The following is a 24,115-nucleotide window of genomic DNA, read 5'->3' on the forward strand; positions in this document are numbered from 1 at the left end:
CAATCCAGTAGGAGGCTACGCGCGAGTCCCTCGTACCTACACAAAACAAATAGCTCAACGCAACCAACGCGATTAGGGGTTGTCAATCCCTTCACGGTCACTTACGAGAGTGAGATCTGATAGAGATGATAGATAATATTTTTGGTATTTTTGGTATAGAGATGCAAGGTAAAATAAAAGGCAAAGTAAAAAGTAAAGCGATAATAAAGTGATGGAAGATTGATATGATGAGAATAGACCCGGGGGCCATAGATTTCACTAGTGGCTTCTCTCAAGAGCATAAGTATTCTATAGTGGGTGAACAAATTACTGTTGAGCAATTGACAGAATTGAGCATAGTTATGAGAATATCTAGGTATGATCATGTATATAGGCATCACGTCCGAGTCAAGTAGACCGACTCCTACCTGCATCTACTACTATTACTCCACTCATCGACCGCTATCCAGCATGCATCTAGAGTATTAAGTTCAAGAAAACAGAGTAACACTTTAAGCAAGATGACATGATGTAGAGGGATAAATTCATGCAATATGATAAAAACCCCATCTTGTTATCCTCGATGGCAACAATACAATACGTGCCTTTCTGCCCCTACTGTCACTGGGAAAGGACACCGCAAGATTGAACCCAAAGCTAAGCACTTCTCCCATTGCAAGAAAAACCAGTCTAGTAGGCCAAACCAAACTGATAATTCGAAGAGACTTGCAAAGATAACCAATCATACATAAAAGAATTCAGAGAAGATTCAAATATTGTTCATAGATAAACTTGATCATAAACCCACAATTCATCGGTCTCAACAAACACACCGCAAAAAGAAGATTACATCGAATAGATCTCCACGAGAGAGGGGGAGAACATTGTATTGAGATCCAAAAAGAGAGAAGAAGCCATCTAGCTACTAACTATGGACCCGAAGGTCTGAGGTAAACTACTCACACTTCATCGGAGGGGCTATGATGATGTAGAAGCCCTCCGTGGTGGATGCCCTCTCCGGCGGAGCTCCGGAACAGGCCCCAAGATGTGATCTTGTGGGTACAGAAGGTTGTGGCGGTGGAATTAGGTTTTTGGCTCCTTATCTGATCGTTTGGGGGTACGTAGGTATATATAGGAGGAAGGAGTACGTCGGTGGAGCAAAGGGGGGCCCACGAGGCAGGGGGCGCGCCCTAGGGGGGCGCCCTCCACCCTCGTGACCGCCTCCCTCCTTTCTTGATGGAGGGTCCAAGTCTCCCGGATCATATCTGTTGAGAAAATCATGTTCCCGAAGGTTTCATTCCGTTTGGACTCCGTTTGATATTTCATTTCTTCGAAACACTGAAATAGGCAAAAAAAACAGCAATTCTGAGCTGGGACTCCGGTTAATAGGTTAGTCCCAAAAGTAATATAAAAGTGGAAAATAAAGCCCAATATGGTCCAAAACAGTAGATAATATAGCATGGAGCAATCAAAATTATAGATACGTTGGAGACGTATCAGCCACGAGGTAGGGGGACACGCCTACCCCCCAGGTGCGCCCTCCACCCTCGTGGGCCCCATGTTGCTCCACCGACGTACTCCTTCCTCCTATATATACCTACGTACCCCAAACGACTAGATAGGGAGCCAAAAACCTAATTCCACCGCCGCAACCTTCTGTACCCATGAGATCCCATCTTGGGGCCTGTTCCGGAGCTCCGCCGAAAGGGGCATCGATCACGGAGGGCTTCTACATCAACACCATAGCCTCTCCGATAAAGTGTGAGTAGTTTACCTCAGACCTTCGGGTCCATAGTTATTAGCTAGATGGCTTCTTCTCTCTTTTTGGATCTCAATACAATGTTCTCCCCCTCTCTCGTGGAGATCTATTCGATGTAATCTTCTTTTGCGGTGTGTTTGTTAAGACCGATGAATTGTGGGTTTATGATCAAGTTTATCTATGAATAATATTTGAATCTTCTGAATTCTTTTATGCATGATTCGTTATCTTTGCAAGTCTCTTCGAATTATCAGTTTGGTTTGGCCTACTAGATTGATCTTTCTTGCAATGGGAGAAGTGCTTAGCTTTGGGTTCAATCTTGCGGTGTCCTTTCCCGGCGACAGTAGGGGCAGCAAGGCACGTATTGTATTGTTTCCATCAAGGATAACAAGATGGGGTTTTTATCATATTGCATGAATTTATCCCTCTACATCATGTCATCTTGCTTAAGGCGTTACTCTGTTCTTATGAACTTAATACTCTAGATGCATGCTGGATAGCGGTCGATGTGTGGAGTAGTAGTAGATGCAGGCAGGAGTCGGTCTACTTGTCTCGGACGTGATGCCTATATACATGATCATACCTAGATATTCTCATAACTATGCTCAATTCTGTCAATTGCTCAACAGTAATTTGTTCACCCACCGTAAAATACTTATACTCTTGAGAGAAGCCACTAGTGAAACCTATGGCCCCCCGGGTCTATCTTCATCATATTAATCTTCCAACACTTAGTTATTTCCGTTGCCTTTTACTTTGCTTTTATTTTACTTTGCATCTTTATCATAAAAATACCAAAAATATTATCTTATCATATCTATCAGATCTGACTCTCGTAAGTGACCGTGTAGGGATTGACAACCCCTTATCGCGTTGGTTGCGAGGATTTATTTGTTTGTATAGGTGCGAGGGACTCGCGCGTAGCCTCCTACTGGATTGATACCTTGGTTCTCAAAAACTGAGGGAAATAATTACGCTACTTTGCTGCATCACCCTTCCCTCTTCAAGGGAAAACCAACGCAGTGCTCAAGAGGTAGCAATCATCAATGGTACTGTGAAGGGAGACATGCAACATTCAACCATAGTCTTTCTTCGGTTCAAGGACATTTTTTAGGATCTCGGTTCAGGGACATTACAGACATTTCAGCACACAACTCATCCCATAATCTCAAACCACAATCCTAGAAAAGAACTCGATAGCTAATTCTGGTTGATTCTGTAGGAAGTTTCCCAAAAGCTGATTCTGGAGAATCAAAAGCTAAAAAGAACCGGGCCTTGGACTTTAGCCACTACAATTCACATATGTTTGTGATATTTCAGAGTCCCACCTTATAAGAACTAAACCGGACGGCGACTTTGACAAAGAAAATTCAAATAATTTTCTTCACTTACCGGTGGCTCAGGGGTAATTATTGGGATTTTAGGGGCAATTTCAGTGACGTGCGGCCAGAAGCAATAGCCCCTTTATTATTAGGTAGAGATTTCATGCGTAGCTGTTTTTACGACGTTTCTAGCATAAGGACTAAAACACACTCTATTTTTTCTTATGCAAGAAGACTAAAATGCACTCTGACCGATTCGTTTTGCTCTTAGACAAAAATAAAAATGTCAATTCAAAAAAGAGAGAGATGAAGATGTCAGTAAATTCAAAAATAAACTTATTTCTCTTTCTTTTTACAAGGAAAGAGACCTTATTTCAATATGTCATCACCGTCGTCATCTCATCGATGCCGCTATAAAAAATAAAAACCTAAGGAAAACAATAACTAAAGAACGAACAGAAGGGATGATGAATCACAAACATGAGTAGTATGGGAACGAAGGGATAAAAAGGTTCGTTAATTACACCCATTATATCGGGCGCGACTATGTGCCGCCCGCTGTGATGCCCAGTTCCGGCTCACCTACACGGAGCTGTAACTGGGCTGGCCCAGTAAACAATTAATGCATTATGCTGATGTCATGATGATATCATGCACATTTTCCTTTTTTTTGTTCACATTTTTGTTTCTTTTTTACCTTTGCTTATGTTTTGAAATATTTTAAATATATGTATTACGAAATACTATACATAATTTTTTTGAAAATTTTTAATCTTGCATTAAAAAATGTCAAACATGTATAGACAAAATATATACGAAAAATGTATAAATGGAAATGTAAAAAGTAGAAAATGATAATCACGCACACGAAAAATGTTAATCATATGTAAGAAAAATGTTATGACAATTATAAAATGTCTAACATTTCTAAAGGAATTTACTTAACATTTAACAAAATGTAAAAATATGTTAATTTAATTCAATAAAAATGTTTTTACATTAAGAAAATGTACGTTACATTTTTAAAACAATCTTCACATGTATCAAAATATGTTCGTGATATTTTGAAAAAAGGATTTTTACAATGTAGAAAACTGTTTGCATAGTTTGAATTTTTTTTATCATTTAAAAAAGGTTAGGACATGCATTTGAAAAAAATACCACATATTTGAAAAAATATATTCAAAACATGTTTTTGTAAAAAAGGTTAAAGATGTATTTGAAAATTTTCAAATCAGTATAAAACAGTGTTTTAAATATATACAGAAAATGTAGAAACATGTATGGAAGAAACTAACATGTATTGAAAAAACAAACCCAATGAAAGTTGACAAACAAAACAAAAAGAAAAGTGAAGAAACAAAAAAAACAAAGAAAGCAAAGAACGAAGCAAAACAAAACCATAAAGAAGAAAAAACAAAAACAATTTTTTTTGAAAAAACAAAGAAAACACAAGCGTAAAAGAAGGAAAAAAAGGAAATCGAACAACCGGTGAAAAGAATAGTAATTACAAAAGGACAAAAGAGAATGAAAATGAAAAAGACGAAGAAACTAGACCGAACCTATCGATCGAGCGAGGACGAGCAAATGGAATGAATGAAAAATAGATGAATGGCCGGCCCAATACTAGTCTGCTCATAGGCGGTTCCTACTAATAGAAATCTGTACGGGCAAGACATAGCATTTGTGCACTATGTCAACCCAAATGTGATGGCCTATCATTAGAATGGGCCTGAATTTTTCTCAAGAAAAAACGGGCCTGGCGGCACGGGCTTTCTCGCCTCTCGGTAGTAGAGCTGGCCAAATGGGGGAGCAACTAGTTAACGAGCGCTCCTTTAAAAGCCTCATAATGATCAGCGCCACTTGGCGCGCTCTGAGCTGCCCGCCATGTGTCGCGCTCTTGGCGCTCCCTCTGGATTTTTTTTATTTTTCTGCACGCGTTTTCGGCTTTTTAAATAGGTTTTTTTCGGTTTTTTTGGCATTTCGGTTTTCCACCGGTCTTCCTTAACATTTGGACCAAAAAAGAATATTAAAAAAAATTTCGCGCAAAAAATCGTGTTCTCTTTTTTTCCTTTCGCGAGAGTTACGGTTTTGCTTCCGCGAGAGGCATGGTTTTTACTTTCGCGAGAGTCACGGCCGTGCCTCTTGGAAACGAAAAAAAAACGTGTTCTCTGTTTTTTTTCCTTCCGCGAGAGTCACGGTTTTGCTTCCGCGAGAGGCACGGTTGTGCTTTCGCGAGAGTCACGGCCGTGCCTCTCGGAAATGGGAAAACCGCATTTATGTTTTTTTTCCTTTCGCGAGAGGCACGGTTGTGCTTTCGCGAGAGTCATAATCGTGCCTCTCGAAAACGAAAAAAACGCGTTTTCTCTTTTTTTCTTCTTCCGCGAGAGGCACGGTTGTGCTTTCGCCAGAGTTACGGCCGTACTTCTCGGAAACAAAAAAAGCTTTTCTCTTTTTTTTTTCTTTCACGAGAGTCACGGTTTTGCTTTCGCGAAAGGTACGGCTGTGCTTTCGCGAGAGTCACGGCCGTGCCTCTCGGAAACGAAAAAAAAACGCGTTTTCATTTTTTTCTTCCGCAAGAGTCACGGTTCTGCTTCCGTGAGAGGCACAACTGTGCGCGAGAGTCACGGCCATGCCTCTCGGAAACGAAAAAACGCGTTTTCTCTTTTTTTTCCTTTTCTGCGAGAGGCACGATTTTGCTTCTGCAAGAGGCACGGTTGTGATTTCACGAGAGGCACGGGCGTGTCTCTTTCGGAAAGGGAAACCCGTGCTCCCGATTTGGTTTTTTCGTCCGTTTTTCTGAAAAAAAGTTCGTCAAAACCTATCAACATGGGACCTAGTTTGAAAGATCTCGACGCGAGGAATCCAATAGTGAAAATGGTTCGAGATTTGGACGCGCGGTTTAAGAGATAAAACGTTTTGAATAAACGGATCTACGAGAAAAAGGGAAAACTCCCATGTTACGGCAAGTGGCGCACATGCAGCGCGTCATTTGTTACAAACTTGGAAGGTGGGAGTGATCTTTGCAATGAGTACTCCTCAATTAATGATTTCGGCCAAACATGTAGCACGACACGACACGGCCCGACCCACCGTAATCATGCCTGGCACGGCAAGACCTGTTGTGGCATATTTAATAGCCGGGTCGTGTCATGCCGGCCCGCATGCTGCAGCCTCTAGCCCAAGCTAATTGTGCCTGGTACGAAATGACCGGTCGTGGCATATTTAATAGCCGGGCCGTGTCATGCGGGCCCGCATGCTATAGCCTCTAGCCTAGGCACAACCTAGGTGCTAGGCCCGCCGGCCCGCCGGTATGCCAGGCAGGATGGCCCACGTGCTATTTGGCCTGTTGGGTGTTTTTGGCAACTTTTTACCTACTGTGCTGGTATCAAGCCTTATTTAAATAAAAAACAAAGTAAAATATAAAAGATAAACGTGCCATGCCATATGCCGGCCCGCGTGCCCAGCCTAGCAGCGCAAGCACGGCCCCTGGCGTGCCCAGCCTAGCAGCCCAAGCACGGCCCCTAGCTTGCCGCGTGCCGGGCACAGCCCATTTAGCATCTGTCATGCCATGCTGGCGTGCTAACGGGCTGGCCCAGCTGGCACGGCCCAGATGGCCAGCTGTGCTCGGTGGTAGGTAGGCCAGCGAAAAGCGCTCGAGCCCACGGCGTGCGGTGAGAAGAGCGGCCGCGTCACCCCGACATGGGCGCGGCGGGGTGTTAAGCCACCACCACCTCGCCGTCCGCCTCGCCCCACCACCGCCCTCCCCCTTCCTCCCCCGGCGATGCTGCTCCGGCTACGCGTCGGCGTCACCCGGAGATCCGCGGCCCTGCTCGCCGCCGTCCCCCGCGGCGACGCCCCCGCCGCGCTCCCCCTCCCCCGTCGCCTCCACGACGCCGCCGATCACCGCCCGAAACCAGGTACCGGCGCGATCTCTCCCTCTCTCATACGCATGTATCTAGAGTGGCTGCGCAGTCGCACGTTCGTAGCTCAATGCTCCGCCCCTCTGCCGATCACTCCATGGTTTTAATTCCACCGCCCCCACCGTTCGCCACCGGCCGAGTGATGCAGAAATTTCATCCGAGCCAATCTATACGTGCTTGTACTTTATGAAATCTCATGACAAGCTGATCATCCATATCCGCTCTCCGAGCTTCTGAATGCTGACGCCTGTAATTCTTTGAAATTTCATGACAGTTTACTCTCGATCTTTAATCTCTCATACTGTTCTGTTCTGTCCTGCACCTGAAGGGGGTCCTCTAACGCTCTACAGGGACCTGGTGAGCCAAGGGAAGCTCCGGCATGACGTGTACCAGGAAAATGTTGCCTCCGAGCTAGACAGCTTGCTCGGCAGGCTCGAGCGGTACGAGATGGAGATGGAGGATTACCATGTAAGTTGCCGACGGCTCTGTGTTCACCGGGTCCAAGTAGCAGCACTAGGAGCATATTTTTTTTGTTTATTCAGGGAGATTGTCTCGTGGCGTCTGAGTGAGTGCCTTTGCGTGAAGTGCAGACAAAGCTGTCTATGTGGGACAATACCAGGGAGAAAGAACGGCGGCGGCTTCTCCTCGAAGAAGCCGAGGATAAGCAGCACGATGGGGTGTGGATAGACGAGAAAAGGGGATTTCTCGATAAGTTAATTTCACGGTAACATTTGTTCTCCTGCCTCGGTTCATTTGCTGTAAAACCATCAAACTCTTGACATCAAGAGTTTTGTGTTTTAACTTTGCAGTGCCACTGTTCCTCTCCCAAATGATATAAATTTTGCCTACTCTGTAGAAACTTTTCTTGTTTACAATTAGAAATCTCTTGTACATATCCCAAGAAGAGTGTAACTAAGTAGTTCAGCGACCAATAAGTCTGTTTAACTGTTGTGTTGCGCCGCTTGGAAGTTGCTGTTTGACTTGTCTTTTGCCGATTAAACCAGGAAAAGAAGAGCTAATATAGAGCCTGGAGTTGGAAGATGGGTTTCATATTTGAACAGAGAGAGGAAACTAGATAATTTGGTTGGCCAGAAACCAGTTGCACCTGTTGCTCCAAAAGGATTATACCTTTACGGGAATGTTGGAAGTGGTAAGCTAATTAATCAATACATTGACCTGGCCTATCCTGAGAGTTAGTGGTTTGTAGTCAGGCTGTCTCCCATTCAGTAGTAACTAAATACTTCACTTGGGTCATTATGCTGTTCTTTCCAAAATAGTCATAAACTGCTTATGATGATAATATTTTTTTACCAAGATGATGATAATATGATCTAGCTATCTGCAATTATTATGCTAACTTTAGGGAGCAACTTGTAACACAGGCAAGACAATGTTGATGGACATGTTTTATGGGGCCACAGAAGGTGTCATCAAACACAGGAGGAGGTTTCACTTTCATGAGGTAAATTATGCAAAACTCATGTACGCGTGGCTTGGCAAGCTGACAAAACAGAGTGTGTGTGTGTGTGGCTTGGCAAGAGTTCTGTTAATTAACTTGTTGACTATCATATTTCAGTCAGGATCCTGTTGTCTAGCATTTGAATAAAATTGAATTACGCCTTTTCATGCAGGCTATGCTTGAAATACACGACCATATGCATGATGTGTGGAAGAGACGTGATGATGGCAAGTCTATGGAATCAAGTGCTTTCAGTTGGATATCAGGCCTCCCTTTCGATGCAAAAATCAAGGAATGGCTGATCGGGGAGGAAAAGTATAAACAAGATAAACATCAAAAACATATCCTGTTAGCTGTCGCTGACAAGTTCCTTGTCGATAGACAAGCAAATAAATGTGGTGCAAGCATTCTATGCTTTGATGAGATACAGGTACCTGTAATTAACACTTCTATGGTGTGCATTTCCAACTTATTGGAGGAAATTGCCATTTCTATATCACACTTGACACCATGCTTATCAGATTACTGCCGTAATCTATCCAATGCGATTACATCAAGTATAGTCTTGTAGGAAATTGTTCTGAAATTTATTTTCCCTATTCAGCTCATGCCTTCAATAGTTATTACCGTATACAGTACATAAAAGTGACAGTTAATATTATTGATAGTAAATTGGATTAGACACAGGTACGCACATGACTTAGCATAATTCTAACTTAACTTCTGAGTAAGATTCCATGAGGCTAATACAGCTGACAGACAATGTCAACCTTGTGCCTTAATGTGAGATATGCACTTAAAAAAAACTCTTATAAACACCTCGTGCAACTTCACTCTGTCTACCATGGTATGGTTGCTGTTACTAAGAAATATTTAGCTGTCACTGTAAAAGTGTAAATACAATAAACTCTGCAGCCTATAGTTTTGAAATGTACTAAGAAACTGCATCTGTGCAGACTATTGATGTATTCGCTATTGTTGCCCTGTCTGGTATTCTCAGCAGACTATTAAGCACTGGGACTGTGCTTGTTGCTACCAGCAATAAAGCACCAGAAGATCTGAATCAGGTACACCCTTTTGTGATTATTTCTCTTTTCTTTCTTTTTTAAATGTAATAAACACTTACATTTCACCAAAAGAAGATCGGAGTGAAAGGCATAACCACATTCTGACCTGCTGGGAATATTCATTTTGAACTACACTACCTAGAACTTTGTTCCCACAAACAGGAACGACTTCTCACAATTTTAACATACAATTTGAAAGAAGCTAAAGTGGTAAAACACCAGGTTGCTATCATGTTATGGATGAATAACAATGTGGAGAATGTGTAGGGGAGCTAAACTAGAGCTTATTGCTCTTTTTCCTAATCCTAGATACAGAAAATTCATTGGAAAAGGATAACATGGCTAATGGCTGTGGACTACTTATTTGCACCTGGGTTTCTTGTAGTTTAACTATTCAGAAGCACATCATCCATCTACAAGAGATGACAAGACACTTTCTGAAGCTTAGTTTTTTATCTTCTGGATTTTTTATATGACATAAGAATGACAGCATACATTATTACCTGAATGGATAATAGGTACCTTTGAGTTAACTCTGTACTTGTTTTGATCTTTTCACTCTTCTCCGTTGGTTTTGTAGGATGGGATGCAACGCGAAATCTTCCTTGAGTTATTATCTAAGCTAGACGAGACCAGCAATAAGATTCTTGTTGGAACTGAAACGGATTATCGCCGCCTTATTCCTACGGATGGCTCAACTCAGGTTGACTTGTAATGACATAGGGAATTTATGACACTTGGTCTTAGGACCGCATAAAACATCTGCGTTACATGTTCTGGAGATAAACATGGTGCTTACTAGATGATAGCAGTGTTAGCAGGTTGAAAATAAGTAGTTCCGTATGATATTGTGATCCACTGTGTACAGATGCTTAAACTGTCTAGAAATCAGTTACTGGACTGACAGGTTCAGGTGATTAAATCACATTATTTGAAGATTTAATTTAATTTGCAAAATCTTCCACTAGGCATTCTCTTGAAATCTTCTGCCTTGATCCACTGTAGTTAAATAGACTTAATCTCATTGTTGAAGTTTGATAGGGGTTTGTCGTGTAGTTATTCAGGGTAGTGCATAAACAAGAAAACATCAACTCCCTTTACTACCTTGAGGTTAATAAATTAACAGGGCCTGTAAAAATATATTCATCTTTGGTGACACTCACTAAAGTTGAAGTTATCAATTTGATTGTTAGGACAGAGATTCAAGCATCTACTTGTACATGTTAAATCAAATATACCTTTAAGTTACATTTTTTTTATCCCTATGATAACTCTAATATGAAACCTGTAGGGTGTATCCTTTTGTGAATACACTGCATGCTTACTCTCGTTTTGCTTGGAAATTTGATATTTATTCTGCCTGCATTTGTTACCTTATTGTTGGATGTCATATGCGTTATCTGGTATTTTTTCATGTAACAACTAATTTGCATATTTGTATGCAGATTCACTATTATTGGCCTACCAATCCTGACACAAGGAGTATGTTTGAGGCTATGTGGCATGACATAACTAACCAGACAGGAGGAAACATTACTGCAGTTACTATTCCTGTAATGTTTGGAAGGTGTGTCCTAAAAATCATCTCTATACCAATATATATAAGCCTGAACTGTATTAACTTTGATATTACATGAACAGGTCTATTGAGATTCCTCAAAGTTGTAGCGGTGTGGCAAGGTTTGACTTCGAGTATTTATGTGGACGCCCAGTAATATCCCACTCTTTGAATTTACATTTCTCGATAATCAAAATGTTATTCATGATCATGGCACTGTTGGCTTGAAGAAACTATATATGGAGTAGTATCTTTCTTCCTTTCAACTGTATGAATTTGGAACTGAATTCTAATTCTATGCAGGGAAAGATGTTTTGAATGAACCCAATAAGACTTGCTTTGGTTATATTATTTATTTACTTGTATTCCTTATTCCAATACTTAGGTCGGAGCTGCAGATTATATAGCAATAGCCAGGAACTACCATACAATTTTCATATCAGACCTTCCAGCTATGAGTATGAAGATCCGTGACAAGGTACTCCTTCATCTGTTGCTTTTTGTTATCCTCTGACTTTATCAAGTACTTAATAATTCTTTGATGCCAAATGAAGTGTTATGTTTTTTCTAATATTATTCCTCATTCAGGCAAGAAGATTCATCACCCTTATTGATGAGATGTACAATCATCACTGCCGCCTTATATGTTTAGCTACCTTACCCATTGACAATCTATTTCAAGGAACTGAGGAAGGGCCTCTTTTTGATTTAGAGAGGTAACATTTGCATTTATACTCGTGACCCTCTTAACTCATTGGTGAACTGCAGAGCGCTTACCTGATCATGTAAAGTATTGATGATTTTCAGAGAACATCTACATTTATACTTGGATAGTTGGATGCATGATCCTCTAACCACATTAGTGAACTGCAGTTAAATTTTTCTCGTCCTGTGAAATTGTAATTGTGCATATTTCAATGCGACACATGCAGGTTGTACTTTTATATTCAGTGGTAATATGATAGCTACCATGTAGGTCTTCTGAAATCTTCATCTTTGCAGGGTCAAACTTTTGAATGTGGTACTTAATAATCTTGGGCATTGCTACTTGCGGCATCATCTTGTACGAAACAACAGAAATAATAACAATCCTGTATTCTGAATAAAAATTTAGTCAGGGGCTACCGATTTCCAAAAAAAAAAAAATCCTGAATAAAAATGTCTTGGCTTGAGCTTTGTTGTAAATTATGTTTTTATCCATCCGTAATATTTTTTAATGCAAAGCATTTGAATCTAAAGAATCGAGAACAGGAATTTATTACTAACATGAGAGGTTATTATGCAGTTTCCAGTTTGAAACTGAAGCCGAAGGGTCAAAGTTAAGGAGGGATGTTTCCGCAGAAGGCAATGTTGGTGCAGGGCCCTCTACTAGAGGTCTGGTGTCAATGCTGTCTGGTCAAGAAGAGATGTTCGCGTTCCGAAGGGCGGTAAGTAACTAATATAGCACCTCTTGTACATACTATTTGTTGCTCGCTCGAGACCATTCATTCTGCTAAATTCTGGGTTTTACTTTCTTATAATGTTAAACTTCCATCACATGGAAAATTAAAAAAAAACTTCCATCACATGTAATGATTTCGAATCACCGACATTACTGTCTGGGCCTGTATGATGTATCTGGTTTTAACTGTCCGCCCACATTGTTGTTTGGCAGATATCCCGGCTCATAGAAATGCAGACCCCGCTGTATCTCGAGCGCGTCAAGCATGTCCATTCTTCCGCCCTTCAACAACAGCAGGGCACCCCTGTTCTCACAAAACAGAGCACTGTATCTCAGTCTGCTCCCTTGTAGACTGGTAGTACCATTCTATTCATTCTTGGAAAATAATCTTGCAACTGTGAGCAATGAGGTTGGAGAGGCCAAGCTCGACATTGTCGGAAACTATCAAGTATATGTAACACAGGTGATGTCAGTAAGACTCACCGTTGCTTCTGTGCTGTGCATCTGCACAGATTTACTTTGCTTTGCTTCTAAGTTATATAGATCCCAGGAGACATGATTATGGTGTTGTTTGGTGTGCTTTAACATCTAGTATAAAAAGAACGCTACTCTTCAGTTGGAGAGAAGAAAATCAGAATCAAAATCTAAACAGGCCCACTGCATATAGCCTGATTCAGTCCTCCCCGTCCTAGAAGCAGAAGGCATGTGGCTGTTCTAACTGCAGAAGAACAGATGCATACATACATATTTATGTGGGAAAATATCGTATGGAAACCAACATTTGGTCAAAACCACACAAAAATGATGTTTTGAAGTTTCAAAAAAAAATTGGGGAGGTTAAGAGAGTGATGTTCTATTCTCATGCGAAATTTCAAGTTCAAGCGCATCACGAGATATGAGCTATAAGGAGATCGACCACTGTGCAGAACATGACACAGTTGCTGTTCGTTTGATCTTCAGCATCTGAGACCCCGGTCATGTGAGCCGCTGTTACAGTGCAAACCTGGCTCAGATAAGGATACATTCTTTCCTCTCTCCTAAGGCCACTTGGAAAAGCCTTCCTCCCCTCGATTTCTACCGGCGAGTCCGTGGATTCGCCTCCCTTGTGTCTATCACTCTAGCGGCCGGTGGCGGGGAGGAGAATCCTGGTGTCTCGGCTTTGCTAGTAGATTGATTGGGTTTTAGTCCTCGCAGGTAGACATAAATACATGGTTATAGGCACTCCCCTTGGCAACTGCCAAGCTTGGGGCAGGTGCCGCGGTATCATATCACCATCACACTTCTATTTTTACCCTTTTTCTTAGTTCGATCCTTTTGATTATATCTTGATCTACTAGAATAAAGTTTAGTATGATCTAGCTTTGAGTTTTTGTGTTGATCTTTATCAATGTAATCGAGGCCGTGAGCTATATATAATAAAGATTAGTTTTGAGTCGATGACTTTGCTATCTTGCTATGATATTGAGGGAATGAAAGAAAGAATAAAAAGAAATAAAAAGATCATATTGACCTTATTGAGAGTAATAACTTCACATATAAAGAGTATGATGAATAAAAGTTGTTCAGAGCTGGCAAACATAGTTTTGGTCATCGTTGCAATTAATATGAAGTAATAAAGAAAGAGGGCTTTTCACATATCAATATACTATCTTGGACATCTTTTATGATTGTGAGCACTCATTAAAATATGACATGCTAAAAGGTTGATGTTGGACAAAGAAGACAACGTAATGGGTTATGTTTTCTTATATCCAAAATAAAGTATATTGTTATGGATCATCTAACATGTCGAGCTTGCCTTTCCCCCTCATGCTAGCCAAATTCTTCGCACCAAGTAAAGATACTACTTGTGCTTCCAAATATCCTTAAAACCAGTTTTGCCATGGGAGTCCACCATATCTACCTATGGATTGAGTAAGATCCTCCAAGTAAGTTGTCATTGTTGCACGCAATAAAAATTGCTCTCTAAATATGTATTATCTATTAGTGTGGAGAAAATAAGCTTTATACGATCTTGTGATATGAAAAAAATAAAAGCGACGGACTGCATAATAAAGGTCCCTTTCACAAGTGGCAATATAAAGTAATGTTTTTTTGCATTAAGATTTTGTGCATCCAACCATAAAAGCACATGACAACCTCTGCTTCTCTCTGCGAAGGGCCTATCTTTTATTTTTTTTCTTTTACCTTATACAAGAGTCATGATGATCTTCACCTTTCCCTTTTTACACTTTATCCTTTGGCAAGCATTATGTCTTGGAAAGATCCTGATATATATATATATATATATATATATATATGTAGTAATAGCTATCAGAACCGTTCGCGGCTGCTTTGTGATTCGTACCTTTTGCCTGGTCCGGTGCCTCATCCATCACATTTGTTCAATTATTGGGGATGTGTGGCAGACCATGAGCTGACCACTTTATGGCCCCGGTCACCTTGTCAGCCTGGTGAGTCCTCCCGATCACGTCGACCAAGGTTCCACCTCCTTCGAAAAACATACGTTACGGGCCCGTTTCATACTCAGGTGACACCCGTCGGCTCGTCGATGCAGGTTCTGTACAGCCGTCATGACGGATCTGACTGCTAGCTCCGATCGAACCTAAAGCAACCAGGTGCGGATCCCAGCTCGTTTTTTTCTTTCCTTTGAACGAGTGCTTCTGTGCTTCGCATCGTGCTGTGCTCAGCTGCCTTCTGTACCTCAAGCAAGAAATGTCCTGTGTGAAAATCATCCTCCGTACAGAGTGCACGTGCTCATGTCGGATCACACAAGAAGACGTGCCTAGCCAAGCATTGACCTCGTCTTTTTTTCTGCGCGTACCAGGCCGATGTACAGGCGTTGCAGTTCATGACTACCTAGCTGCGTCCCACGGGTGGACATATGGATAGATGTGTGTTTGCTTTTTTTCCTTTGAGTTAAAAAATTCAATTGAAAAATTGATACATAAAAACCAAACCTAAGAAAAGGTCAAATAAAAAGTACCCATTTCAATTCTAACCTTTTGTAATTGCATTTAGCCTTCTGAAGTATTTTACTCAATGAAAAATGTGTTTTTTCTTCAAAGGCTAATTATTCAAATACCGTTGTCACACTTCAATGAAATGGTTTGGCGCAAACAATATAACAATAAAATGGTTTCAAATATTTCAATCAGAGTGCTTCCGTGGACCCCTTTTGTGTCCTCTGGGTCCATGGGTGTGATCGGAAGGACCGTGACAGGGATAGTAGGCGTCCGGTTCCGATATTTCAATCGATGTCTTCGAGTAGGTTGAGCGACGGCTCCACGATAGTGGCACGTCGGTTCCTCGCAAAAGAATATTCCGGTTCCAAGTGTAAGTTTGACGGTTCTTCCTGACGATCCCTCGTGCCTTGTGAGATGTCTCCGAATAGGTTGAGCGACGGCTCCACGATAGTGGGACGTCGGTTCCTTGCAAAAGAATATTCCAGTTCCAAGGGTGAATTGACGGTTCTTCATTATGATCCCTCGTGCCTTGTGAGTTGTCTTCGAGTAGGTTGAGCAACGGTTCCACAATAATGGGACGTCGGTTCCTCGCAACGCAGGATCGAGCATATGAAGGCAGTACTGTATGTATGATAGGGACCTATCGGTTATGATGTCGTACGCGGCGAGGCTTGCCCCCCTCTTGCTCATGCCCATCATCTCGTAAAGCAAACTCATCGGTAGTCGATGGACCATGGTAGTCGTCGTTCAAACGCCAGGGCCCGCGCGGCTGACGACATAGCCTGTGCCTAAAATGAGATCAAATACGTAATTAGATTTTTTTTGCTTATTCTACCTAACAAACTCATGTGTATTCATTTGCAGCGTCTAAAAAGACGTTGTTCCCGACGCCAGCAGCCGTTCCCGGCTTCCCGCACTGGGAAGATGCACTGGTTCTGCAGTGCGACAGCGTGACCCCGTAATTTGTAAGTGTGTGTCGATAGAGAGCAGGCGTAGTATGCACGCATGATCAGGGCGTTCCTAAAGAGAGCAATCACTTTTTCTCTTGCATAGATTATTCTAACCTTTAGAATAAACGAGTGTGGTTGTTCGGATGTATATTTTATTCTAATATTCTTATTCTAACCTTCCGTCAGGGCTAGAGGTTCCATCGTGCTGCATGGTCTCGTCACATGCGTCTGTATTCCCAGGATCAACACCTGCCCACGACAGAAGGACCACCAAAGACAGGCCCACAGGTGCAGCCTTTACCATCCAAAGCGACCGTGGAAAGTCCCCAAAATCTTTGCCTATTTTCTCCCCCTCTCGTACAACACGAATCACGGAGCATGCAGTTGCGGCTGAGATAACTATTGCTGTAGCAAGCTATGATAGACACAATTTTGCCTATATATATATATATATATATATATACCTATATATATATATATATATATATTCAATTGGATGTGAGTTTTTATAAAGCATTATTGTTGACGTTACTCTTGAGGTAAAAAGTTGGGAGGCAAAACTATAAGCCCCTATCTTTCTCTGTGTCCGACTAAAACTTCATACCCATAAGTATTGCGTGAGTGTTAGCAATTGTGAAAGACTAAATGATAGCTGAGTATGTGGACTTCCTGAAAAGCTCTTATATTGACTTTTTCTGATGTTATGATAAATTGCAATTGTTTCAATGACTGAGATTATAGTTTGTTAGTTTTCAATGAAGTTTCTGATTCATACTTTAAAGTGTGAATAGATTGTTACTTCGGCACAAGAAATCATATGACAATATATATGTTGCTGTTTTAAGAATGATCATGATGCTCTCATGTCCGTATTTTATTTTATCGACACCTATCTCTGTGGACATATTTTTCGATATCGGCTTCCGCTTGAGGACAAGCGAGGTCTAAGCTTAGGGGAGTTGATACGTCCATTTCGCATCTTGCTTTTATATCGATATTTATTGCATTATGGACTGTTATTACACATTATGTCACAATACTTATGCCTTTTCTCTCTTATTTTACAAGGTTTACATGAAGAGAGAGAATGCCGGCAGCTGGAATTCTTGGCTGGAAAAGGAGCAAATATTAGAGACTTATTCTGCACAACTCCAAAAGTCCTGAAACTCCACGAAAGTCAGTTTTGGAATATATTAAAAATATTGGGCAAAGAAAGCACCAGAGGGGGGCCACCCCCTGTCCACGGGGGTGGAGGGCGCGCCCTGCCCCTTGGGTGCGCCCCTGCCTCGTGGGCCACCTGGAAGCCCCTCGATGCCCATCTTCTGGTATAAGGTGTCTTTCGCCCTGAAAAAATCATAAGGAAGCTTTCGGGATGAAGCACCGCCGTCTCAAGGCGGAACCTGGGCAGAACCAATCTAGGGCTCCGGTGGAGCTGTTCTGCCGGAGAAATATCCCTCCGGGAGGGGGAAATCGTCACCATCGTCATCACCATCAATCTTCTCATCAGGAGGGGGTCAATCTCCATCAACATCTTCACCAAAACCATCTCCTCTCCAACCCTAGTTCATCTCTTGTATCCGATCTTTGTCTCAAAACCTCAGATTGGTACCTGTGGGTTGCTAGTAGTGTTGATTACTACTAGTAGTTGATGCTAGTTGGTTTATTCGATGGAAGATCATATGTTCAGATCCTTTATGCATATTAATACCCCTCTGATCATGAACATGAATATGATTTGTGAGTAGTTACGTTTGTTCCTGAGGACATGGGAGAAGTCTTGTTATAAGTAGTCATGTGAATTTGGTATTCGTTCGATATTTTGATGAGGTGTATGTTGTCTTTCCTCTAGTGGTGTTATGTGAAAGTCGACTACATGACACTTCACCATTATTTGGGCCTAGGGGAAGGCATTGAGAAGTAATAAGTAGATGACGGGTTGCTAGAGTGACAGAAGCTTAAACCCTAGTTTATGCGTTGCTTCGTAAGGGGCTGATTTGGATCCACATGTTTCATGGTTAGGTTTACCTTAATTCTTCTTTCGTAGTTGCGGATGTTTGCGAGAGGGGTTAATCATAAGTGGGATGCTTGTCCAAGGAAGGGCAGTACCCAAGCACCGGTCCACCCACATTTCAAATTATCAAAGTAACGAACGCGAATCATATAAGCATGATGAAAACTAGCTAGCTTGACAATAATTCCCATGTGTCCTCGGGAGCGCTTTCCTTTATATAAGAGTTTGTCCAGGCTTGTCCTTTGCTACAAAAAGGATTGAGCCACCTTGCTGCACCTTGTTTACTTTTGTTACTTGTTACCCATTACAAATTACCTTATCATAAAACTATCTGTTACCGATAATTTCAGTGCTTGCAGATAATACCTTACTGAAAACCGCTTGTCATTTCCTTCTGCTCCTCGTTGGGTTCGACACTCTTACTTATCGAAAGGACTAGATTGATCACCTATACTTGTGGGTCATCAGCGAATATTTGAGTTACGAGTTTGGCCTTCATTTAAAACAATGTGGAATAGTTTCACAACTCACGCCACGTGGAACACTATAGCGTAATGGTGTGTCCGAACATCGTAACCGTACTTTATTAGATATGGTGCGATCTATGATGTCTCTTACCGATTTACCACTATCGCTTTGGGGTTATGCATTAGAGACAACTGCATTCACGTTAAATAGGGCACCGTCTAAATCCGTTGAGACGACACCGTATGAACTTTGGTTTGGCAACAAACACTAGTAGAAAAAGGGTCAAACGTGAAGCACATTAGTGCCGGTTTGAATTAGAGCCGGCACTAATGTGTACATTAGTGCCGGTTCATGGTGGCGATCAATAGTACCGGTTCGTGGCGAACCTTTAGTACCGGTTCATGCCACGAACCGGTACTAAAGAGGCTGTGTCAGCCTGCGGTCAGGCTATGGCCCCACCATCACCATTTAGTGCCGGTTCGTACCACGAACCGGTACTAATGAGGTTATGGCAAACTGTTTTTAGTCCCACCTCGCCAAGAGAGAGGCAGTATGAGCGGTTTATAAGCCGTGAGTGCACAGACAATGACGAAGAGTTGCAATGCTCACCTACATGTTGATTAGCTTCAAGCCTTGCAGAATAGTATAGATTGCACTGAGCTATGTGCAGTGCAGTCTACACTATTCCGAATGGCTTGAAGCAAATTAACCAGCATTGCACCTCTTTTTTATTTTTAATAACTTATTTAAACTCCGGACTTCTTTTGTGTTTAGTATACAGCATTTAAAGCGACGTCATCAATTTCCAACATGTTCTGACATCATTTGTTGTTTTTCGGTCATTTACCTAATTGTTCAGTATGCAACATTCAATTTCCAGAAGAAAATAAATAGAAGAAAATAAATAATGCAGAAAATAAAAAAACTATACAAAAAAATTACTCAAAAATAAATAGAAGAAAATAAATAATGTAGAAAAGAAAAAACTATATAAATAGAAGAGGTAGCCGCGGCTGGGTTTATAAACCAGTGCGGCTGCCCTTCGCCGGGCGAGGTGGGACTAAACTTTGGGGTGGCGGCGCAAGGCCTTTAGTACCGGTTGGTGGCTCCAACCGGTACTAAAGGCCCCCCTTTAGTACCGGTTGGTGGCTCCAACCGGTACTAAAAGCCTTCGTTTCCCGCCGCTTGGCCTGGCGAAAATAGGCCTTTAGTACCGGTTGGAGCCATGAACCGGTACTAAAGGCCCATCCTATATATATAGCACTTACGGAAATTTCAGTTTCATCTCCCCACTTCGTCTCCAACCTCTCGCGAGACATCGCCGCGCGCGCCGCTCGATCCCGTCGTCGCCGCCCGTCGCCCGTCGTCATCGTCGCTGTCCCCGCCGCCGCCCGTCGTCATCGTCGTCTCGCGCTGCCGCCCCGAACGCCGCCGCCGTCCGCCGTCATCGCCGCGGCCGTACGTCTCTCTCGCACCCGCGCTGCGCGCACCGGCCCGTACGTACGCCGCCGCCCCCGCCCCGTACGCCGGCGTCCCCGCTCGTATGTAAGGGGGCGGCGGTGTACGGGGCGGCACTGCAGTATACACACACATACACACACATACATACACACACACACACATTTTTTTACATATACACACACACATACACACACACACACATTTTTTGTTTTCTGTTTTTTAGAAAAGTTAATTAGATGATCGAATATTAGATTAATGTCGAATGTTAGATGAATTAGATAGAAAAGTTAAATATATATTAATGTCAATTGTTAGAGATGAATATAGCTAGATATTAATTAGGTATATGAGATTTGAACTAGTTGAATAATTAGTATAACTAGTTTATTTTTAGTAAGAAAATTGTCGAACTAGTTTATTTAGGTATATGAGATTTGAACTAGTTGAATAATTAATATAACTAGTTTATTTTTAGTAAGAAAATTTAGGTATATGAGATTTGATGATCTAATTAAAATATTATTTGTTAATGAGTTTTTCTGTTTATTTAATTTTTTATATATTTTTAGTTTATATAAATGTTACATTAATGTCGAATGTTAGATGAATTCGATAGAAAAGTTAAATATATAGTAATGTCAATTGTTAGAGATGAATATAGTTAGATATATTAATGTCAAATGTTAGATGAATATATATTTGGCTAGATATAGGTGTTTAATGTTTCACCTATATGAACATAGGAAATGTCATCTGACGACGAAAAAGATTTCATTATGTGCGAACACTGTGAAGACCAGCGCGGCCTGTGTGACCATAATTTCCTTGTTGATGGTAGGCGCTTCAGCATCAAGCTGGATGAGACATTCGAAGTTGATACAGTAAGTCACTTTGTCAATTATTATTTGAATGCAAAACTTATGCTTCATTTGCTTCAACTTATAATTTTAAATTTTCACTATTCTACTAGCGCATCCCCTGCCATGCAAGAATTTTTGTCTTGGATAAGATAGGTTTTAGTGCTATAGATGATATGGAGGTAAAGAGAGTTTACTTGAAGACGGAGCATGGGTATACTTTCAACGTCAAATTATATAATGGATACACATACGCCCATTTTGAATGCAAAACTTGGCAAGCACTATGCAAGGCTTATGCATTTGAGCCTGATATGGTTATCACCTTTGATATTCTTCCGGAAGATGATATTGAAGGTAATATAGACATTTGGGTCGATGTGCAAACGCCTCTAGTTCTACCATTTGGTGAGTTTTTATCAACCATGCATGCATATGTTTATGTCTTTCATACAGTTTATTCAAAAATAGTTGACAACTAATTTGTATTGTCAGCTTATTTCTCTTCAAGCAAACATATCCGGCGCTTGGTAGACAGGACCTACTACTGCCCCGGGGCTCAACTAAACTGCGAGGAGATAAGTCATTATGTTTCATGGCTTGAGGATCTTAATACTGTCAAGACAATTTTTTTCCTTAACTTAGAAATGTTAGTACTCAAAACGTCCGACCAATGGTGATCGTATTGAACTACGGTCACATCTATAATCGAAAGATGGTAAGATTTTAAATATTTGTCCTTAATTAGAGCATCTTTTGCATACATTATTTTTGAAGCTAAACTTTCATTGCTTAGTATATTAATTACTATACGATGTTCTTCAACAGGGACTTCCGATGACAGTTGTGCCTCAGTGGATCGAGACAAAAGGTCGCATGTCAATGGTTAGCTTACGACCAAGATTTCCTACATTGCACATGAGTGCATTCAGGATTTCTGAAAGCGAAGAATGCTTACTAGTGAAAGATTGGAGCAAAATTTTTAACGATCGCAGAGAAGTACTAGGGGGCAGCAAGGAGAAGCGCAACCCAAGATTAGGAGACAAATTCATCTGCATGCTCCAGTATGATGAATCAGGAGAGCTGTACATGTTCTATGTTATTCTACCTGAGAGGGAGCAGCAGGATCAGTACGTAGCTACTAGTTCATGCTCTTAATTAGTACTTGTCTCATGTCCGTGTCCTGAACTTCGATGTTGGTGATGATTATGTTGAACTTGATGATATCTTTGCTTCTGTTACAAAGTGAATGTTTCCTCTTTAAGCTAGCCAGCGTTGATGATGATTAGATAGCTAGCGGTAATGACTATGATGATTAAATAGTGGTAATTAGACGACTATGATGATTTTTAGCTAGCTAGAGTTTATTTATTTATTAATATGCGATGAGGATGATGATGCTGACGACTACAACTCATTATAACGTAAAACAATCCTAAATTAAATTGATAACACAAATTTAATTGAAAAATACAAAATAAAACAAAAACCCACAACCATTTAGTACCGGTTGGTGTTACCAACCGGTACTAAAGGGCTCCCGGCCCCCGGAGCTGGCTCGTGCCACGTGGATCCCCTTTAGCACCGGTTCGTGCTGAACCGGTACTAAAGGGGGGGCCTTTAGTGCCGAAACTTTAGTGCCGGTTCCTAAACCGGCACTAAAGGGCCTTACGAACCGGTGCTATTGCCCGGTTCTGCACTAGTGAAACCTAAGCTGTCGTTTCTTAAAGTTTAGGGTTGCAACATGTAGCGACCTGACCCGAATGGATCACGTCTACTGTGCTACGGTGTCATCCCTGGATCAGTAATGCTGACACCACACAGTACATCGAGGATTTATAGCAGAGTTGCAATCACACACTTATTACATCGATGGCTCAAAAGAACTTATTACAATAAATATGGCTGAAGGCCATCTAATATCGATAACAGCGGAAGACTTTGGAAGATAAATGGGTCCATCAACTCCAGCGGCATCACTGAGTATAGAACCACGACCTAAAACACCTCAATCATCGTCTGAAAAGTCTGCAACATTAACGTTGCAGCCCGAAAACGGGTCAGCACATGGAATATGCTGGCAAAGTAACACATAGAGAGTAATGGAATGAAACAGCTATACTATATGCATATATGGCTGGTGGAAAGCTCTATGGTTACAATTTTGCGTAAAGCCAAATTTTCCCTACTGCAAAGGAATAAATTTATTTAACTATCATGGTGGTTGTGAAACATCGAGAATGGTTGACAGCATTCTCAATCCCAATTAAAAATAATTAAAACCCAATAACATTAATTAGAAGTAACATGTCGAGATTCACTCGATATTCAAGTACTAGATACTCAAGTTGTCCATAACCGGGGACACGGCTAATCATGATTAGTTTGTACACTCTGCAGAGGTTTGCGCACTTTTCCCCACATGACTCGATCGCCCCCGTTTGTTTTCTCGCACTACATGGTGTTTGAGAAACGGATGATCGAGACATAGTCTTTCAGAAGCACTAGCACCTTACATGTGGGGTAGACCGGTACACCTACATCCCCTACATCTGCTAGTCCACCCCGTAAGAGTTCGCACGACTTAGTCAACTATGCCAGAGCCCATAGTAGCATGTGGCTGCACACGGAAGTTTCTAGCATGAATTATCTTATGATCCCTTTGAGCCTGGGTGGCGGTCCAAAATAAAACAGGCAAGTCCTGATAGACATCAGGTGCCTCAATCCACCCAGATGTGTGTTTAAGTTGCCACCTTAGATAAACCATTAAAATTATCAACTCACATATGTCATGGATATCACTCACCCAATCCACGTCTACTAGCATAGCATGGCATAATAAGCAAACATAGAAGTAACTCCCAAAGGTTTCATAATAAACAGGTAATAGGTAC

At 41.5% G+C, this 24,115-nt stretch overlaps 1 protein-coding gene across 2 annotated transcripts; it reads left to right on the forward strand.

Moving 5' to 3' along the window:
* The first annotated feature begins 6,745 nt into the window (after nucleotides 1-6,745).
* On the forward strand, nucleotides 6,746-13,025 carry LOC125542494 (AFG1-like ATPase family protein). 2 transcript variants are annotated; one of them, XM_048705547.2, is made up of 14 exons: nucleotides 6,746-6,980; nucleotides 7,312-7,451; nucleotides 7,574-7,707; nucleotides 7,988-8,133; nucleotides 8,366-8,445; nucleotides 8,615-8,872; nucleotides 9,399-9,509; nucleotides 10,090-10,212; nucleotides 10,955-11,076; nucleotides 11,151-11,220; nucleotides 11,453-11,545; nucleotides 11,656-11,783; nucleotides 12,353-12,494; nucleotides 12,722-13,025. In XM_048705547.2, the coding sequence occupies exons 1-14, from the start codon at nucleotides 6,845-6,847 to the stop codon at nucleotides 12,857-12,859; spliced, it is 1,821 nt and encodes a 606-aa protein (XP_048561504.2). In that variant the 5' UTR covers nucleotides 6,746-6,844; the 3' UTR covers nucleotides 12,860-13,025. The 2 variants fall into 2 exon arrangements, with proteins under 2 accessions (XP_048561504.2, XP_048561505.2); XM_048705548.2 differs by lacking the exon at nucleotides 6,746-6,980 and having other exon boundaries at nucleotides 7,569-7,707.
* The last annotated feature ends 11,090 nt before the right edge of the window (nucleotides 13,026-24,115 follow it).

This window comes from Triticum urartu, chromosome 3A, assembly GCF_056163025.1.
Source record: "Triticum urartu cultivar PI428250 chromosome 3A, HENAU_Tu73, whole genome shotgun sequence".
In the NCBI taxonomy this organism is placed as follows: domain Eukaryota; kingdom Viridiplantae; phylum Streptophyta; class Magnoliopsida; order Poales; family Poaceae; genus Triticum; species Triticum urartu.

Bases quoted from the DNA above. Each gene is read 5' to 3' on its own strand.
- LOC125542494 (XM_048705547.2), top strand. From the start codon at position 6,845: ATGCTGCTCCGGCTACGCGTCGGCGTCACCCGGAGATCCGCGGCCCTG. The intron at 6,981-7,311 runs GTACCGGCGCGA...CTGCACCTGAAG, and splicing joins CGATCACCGCCCGAAACCAG to GGGGTCCTCTAACGCTCTAC. The intron at 11,784-12,352 runs GTAACATTTGCA...GTTATTATGCAG, and splicing joins CCTCTTTTTGATTTAGAGAG to TTTCCAGTTTGAAACTGAAG.